The following is a 4,977-nucleotide window of genomic DNA, read 5'->3' on the forward strand; positions in this document are numbered from 1 at the left end:
ATATAACAACAACACCTCATCCATGCTTAGGCACTACAGAGCTTTGCATGAGAATAAGGGGAACACCGATTGTGGAGCAAGACCAGGTGAGCCATCAAATGCCATGATAATATAGCATGCAGTAATGTTACTAAATGATATAACAATATTATACAACTGTAATAAGTTACGTGTGTGATATTTATATTTGTGCTTTGTCTTTATTGTCTTTCCTCAGGAGAACAATCTCAAATAGATGAAGACCTGGTTAGCATGGTGATTGAGGACTCCCAGCCATTTAGCATTGTGGAGGACAAAGGATTCAAAAGATTTGTTAAATCATTAAATCCTAGCTATGTTCTCCCCACTAAAAAGGTCATAAAAGCAGTGAAAATTTAGTTTTTACAGAATAAAATGTGAACAGGCAGGACTGAGGCTCAAAGCCTCAGTGTGTAGCTGTCCATACCTCAACGTTACAAAAGCACAACCTGTCCACACCCCAACCACACCTCACCTCACAGTAAATGATCATTTCCATTTTAAGCATTTCCAAATAATCATTTTCCATACTGCCAGTATAAATATACACAGTATACTGCCATCACTACAATATACATGTTTTACACACTCCTTTTGTTGTTGACATTTACAGGCTGTGTGCAAAATGCCACACTCTTCAAATTCATGCCAACTAATATTTTTACGTCCAGTAGGTGTCCTACTAGAGCAAATGAAGCTTCAAGATGCTTTGCACTGGGGGAACCAATTGGATGAAAAGCTTCAGTGCTTCATGAAGCTTCATCTGCCCATCACTAGTGCTCCCCCTGTTGGTCCCTGGTGTTAGTGTTTCCTCTGTCTCGTCAGATAATCAGGTCCAGCTGTGTCTCACACCTGTGTGTGATTTCCCAGTGTCCCTCTGTGTGTATTTCATGCGCTCGTTACTGGTCCATCTGTTTTTGTCTCCTGGAAAACTGTCTGTGAACTTCTTGTGAATCCACTGTGTGCCCTCCCTGCTGTCCCCCTTTGTGTTCCAGTTGCTGTTCAATAGTTTAGTTTCTCCCAGTTTAGATTATCCTTAGTTCTGTTTTTGCCATCCCCACGTTGCGTTTGCCTTTTGCAATAAACCTCCCTCACAACTCCAGTAAATGCCTCCATTCGAGTCCTCTTTCCCACTGTGTCTCCTGTCAGTGTGTCTAGTTTGGCTTCCCCTGGTCTTATTGTGTGTGATTACTCCCAGCTGTGCTCTCCTCCTGTGTCCCATCCCTCGTCATCCATCTGTGTGTTTTAGCTTTGCTGTGTGTGGTTCCCCCTGAGATCGCCGGCCCTAGTTTGTTGGTTTTGCAGTGTTTTGTATTTAGTTCCCAGTTCCTAGTTTTTGGTTTTGCAAGTATTATTTTGGGTCCTACATCCTGCCTGCCACAGCCGTTTCATGACAGAACGACGCAACCACACAATGGACCCAGCAGCACTCGTGCCGTCTGAAGAGCTGGATCAGACGTGGATCAGCTATGCAACCAGTGGCTGGATTTTCCTGAGGAGGAGTATCGTCGCTGGTTTCTGGTCTCCCCTGGCTACTGAATTCTCTTCAACTGCTTATACAGGACTGTCTTCTTAATACACTGCATCTCCACCCCCCAGCTGCAACCGCTTACCTGCCCAGCCTGCAGGAGGACGAATCAGGCGATTCGCAGGGTCCTCCCTCTTTCCGGAGAAAACGGCCTTCACGCCGCCGTCACCCCTCGCTTGCTGAGCAATTTCAAGTGGTGAGTGATAATGACTGTTTACGCACACTCAGCCCGCGAGCGGCCAGCTCACACCAGCACAGGCTTTTTATAAAGCACTGGGGCGCAGCCACATCAGAACTTCTCCACATCACCATCAGTTTCCCCTGCCTCTCCACCTCCTCCTTCTCGGTGGAAGCGATGTCCATGCCATGGGCAGTCATCCCCAGATGTGGTGAATCAAAAAGACTGTGTTCCTTCTGAGCCGGGACTTAACCGTGTGTCAGTCATTCCTGAGTCTATAAACTGTCTGCTAACTCCGGATTTATAAAGTTAGAAATCATCAATTTCTTCCGAGGCCACATTTTCTGGCTCCATGGATTGTAGAGGAGTTTCTCCTGCTCCTTCAGAGCCCAGGGATATAATAACACATACAGTTAATGTTGGCTTCGAGTCTGGGAGACTGATTTTCCCCAGGGCTTCCCCTGACTTGAGTTGCTGACCTCAGCTGGCTCTGGACCCCCGGAGGTCACAGAATCTGCACAGATTCAGTTATTTTGGCTTAAATCTTTTCTGTATGACAGATTTCAGATTCTGATATTTAAGATATTTCCTGTTGTGATTCCATAATTTGATATAAGTTCTTGAACTGAAGTAAAGTTTTCATCTTAAAGAACATGTTCTAGGTTTTTTTTATCCCCTTCCTATGCCCTGACAGAAAAGGTAGTATTTTCTTTATGTAATGATACAAACAGGTATCAGTTTACATGGGATAAGTTTTCTTTTAATTCCCATAAGGCTGTCAGGGAGGTGTTTAAGTTAAAGCTTTATTATTATAAAGCAGTTACGATGCTTAATACTGGAACTTATGAAGGCAGATTATATATTTACAGCAGTTTTCTGACATTCTTCAACTGAGTTACAAGAGCTGATAAACGCAAATAAACGAGGGCACAGGAGATCTGTATGGCATGTCACTGAAGCAATATCTAGAGCAGGGCTGCCCAATCCCAGTCCTCGAGAGCTACTATCCTGCAGCTTTTAGATGCATCCCTACTCCAACACAGCTGAATCAACTGGTTTGATTACCTCTTCAGCATGCCATCATGTTTGGCAAAGGCCTGATAACAAGCCATTCATTTCATTCAGCTGTGTTGGAATGCATCTAAAAGCTGCAGGATAGTAGCTCTCGAGGACCGGGATTGGGCAGCCCTGGTCCAGATGAACAGAATCAAGGTTTTGGGATCTACTTACCTGAAACATTGAGCATGCACCCAGACACAGGCTTCAGTCAACACTGCATCGTCATGCTCGGTGCTGCCCAGATTCATGTTGGGTTGTCAGGGTCCTGGGACTGGGCAACCCAGGATCCCTGGGCAGTCATGGACCTGTGTATTATTATGTATTTTTAGTGTCGTTTTCCCCTTCTCGGAGCGGAGAGAGCACAGAAAACACGGACTATTCACGGAGAGACACAACACGGGAGTCTGGGAAAACACGGGGATTTCTTGTTACTTTGTTGCACACTGTAAATAAACACACTGTTTATACATAGAGCACCGCGCCTGGGTCCTCCTTCCCCACACATCCCCACGGTCTGCCAGCCAGACCGTGACATGGGTCTTGTGTTATTAGAACATAGTTTTAAATCACGGAGCCCAAACAATAAATTACTGATCAGCTTTCATAGGGATTTTTTGTTTTTTCAAATACAGATAAATTATAAAAATATTTCACTGTTTATCAAAACAGGGAATGATATTTTCCCCACTGCTGGATGTTATTGTTGCGGGTCTCTCTATGAACACTGTGAATGTTTGTAAATAAACAACTCTGCCCTTCAAACAGTCAAAAGTCATTTGATTTGCACAAACCGGACTTTGAGAGTAAAGAGTTGCATGCAGGGGTTTGGAGCTGCTGCAATGCTTGCGATGCAACACTTTCATGTGCACGGTGCCTTCTTTGTGCTCGTGGAAAGTGGACGCAGTAAATTCTGCACGTAGGAAATTAATTTTTTTCTCATGCTGAAGTTTTGAACTATAAATACACAATGCTGCAAGTCGTCAGAGCTGTTCTGGAGCGAGGTCGATACAATGTTACTCGTGGTTTTGATGTTTTGGCTGGTTTGTATACACAGACACTGAATTACTGAGTCTGGGACTCTGTGCAGACAACTTCACACTACAGTGTGTCTGAGCCTGAACTATGTGTGTTTTACCTTAATCCGACTGACAGCTTCCTGTGCCTGCATCATTCGGATGTTCTTCGATGGTGTCTTATCTGATAGCAGCTGAGTGGAGCCAAGATAGTTGGCTGCAAAGATGATTCCATCAATTAGGTCATCTGGGTCACAGGGACCTGGAACTGGAGTATGACACAGAGTCACTACATGATACACACATACACAAAAACGCATAAAGGCTATACATAAGTGATTTTCCTTCAGATAGGAACAGCTTCTCCTCAGGCTGAGTTTGACTTTTTATAGGATTAAAGTCCTGAGGAAACATTAAGCACCCTTACTGCTTCCATAGGAATGAACAGGGTACAGCAAGGTGATGATAATGACGCGCACGTGATTAAATGATCAACAGCAAGTGTAACCCCATCATTAAAAATAGAACTTCTGACAGTTTGGGGCTCTGAAGCAGTCAGAGCTGAACAAACCAAAGTGGAAATGTTTGGTCACATCTAGCAAAACCACACACAGCATATCAGTGCATAAAGTCACTAACTGCCAGCCACAGTGGTGATTGGGATTTGTAGCCATAGGAACTACGCAGCTTGCAGTCACTAAGTCATCCATGAACTCCTCAGACGGGAAACGATCTGTCCAATAGCTGATGCTTGGCCAAAGCGGGGTCAGCGAACGGCTGATAAAGAAAAGGGGCTGCTATAGGCCGGGCAAAGTCCTGACCTCAACTCAAGAACTGTTCACAAGCAAATGCCAGCAAGCTACAATGAACTAAAGATCCACAATGATGTAACCGTGTCGTAAAGTCATACAGATAAAATATTTAAAGTCATTGCTGCTAAATGTTGTGGTAGAGAACAGAGACTCACTGGGTGTATTTGTTTGCTCATCACTGCAACAGTATCCATGTTTCCAACATGTAACAACATCATCGACCTCTGTGGGAGCAGAGTTCATGTAGCTGCTCTGCTCTGTCGGTACGTGGCAGACCAGTGGCTCCACACTGTTCTTGCTGGGCCCCCCTTTGTTTTACAAGAAAAATGTTCACGACCTTTTCTACTTCCAGAGCATCAGTGATTTCAC

At 44.4% G+C, this 4,977-nt stretch overlaps 1 protein-coding gene across 1 annotated transcript in view; it reads right to left on the reverse strand.

Annotated features, from left to right (window-relative positions):
* Positions 1 to 4,977, reverse strand: part of apba1a (amyloid beta (A4) precursor protein-binding, family A, member 1a) — a 65,429-nt gene that overhangs the window by 37,589 nt on the left and 22,863 nt on the right. Inside the window, exon 5 of the mRNA XM_014340290.2 lies at positions 3,919 to 4,064. Within this exon, the coding sequence (XP_014195776.2) occupies positions 3,919 to 4,064 (146 nt within the window). The remainder of the gene's footprint in view (positions 1 to 3,918; positions 4,065 to 4,977) is intronic.

The sequence above is a fragment of the Haplochromis burtoni genome, unplaced genomic scaffold, assembly GCF_018398535.1.
Source record: "Haplochromis burtoni strain Fernald_Lab_line unplaced genomic scaffold, NCSU_Asbu1 Contig_341, whole genome shotgun sequence".
In the NCBI taxonomy this organism is placed as follows: Eukaryota; Metazoa; Chordata; class Actinopteri; order Cichliformes; family Cichlidae; genus Haplochromis; species Haplochromis burtoni.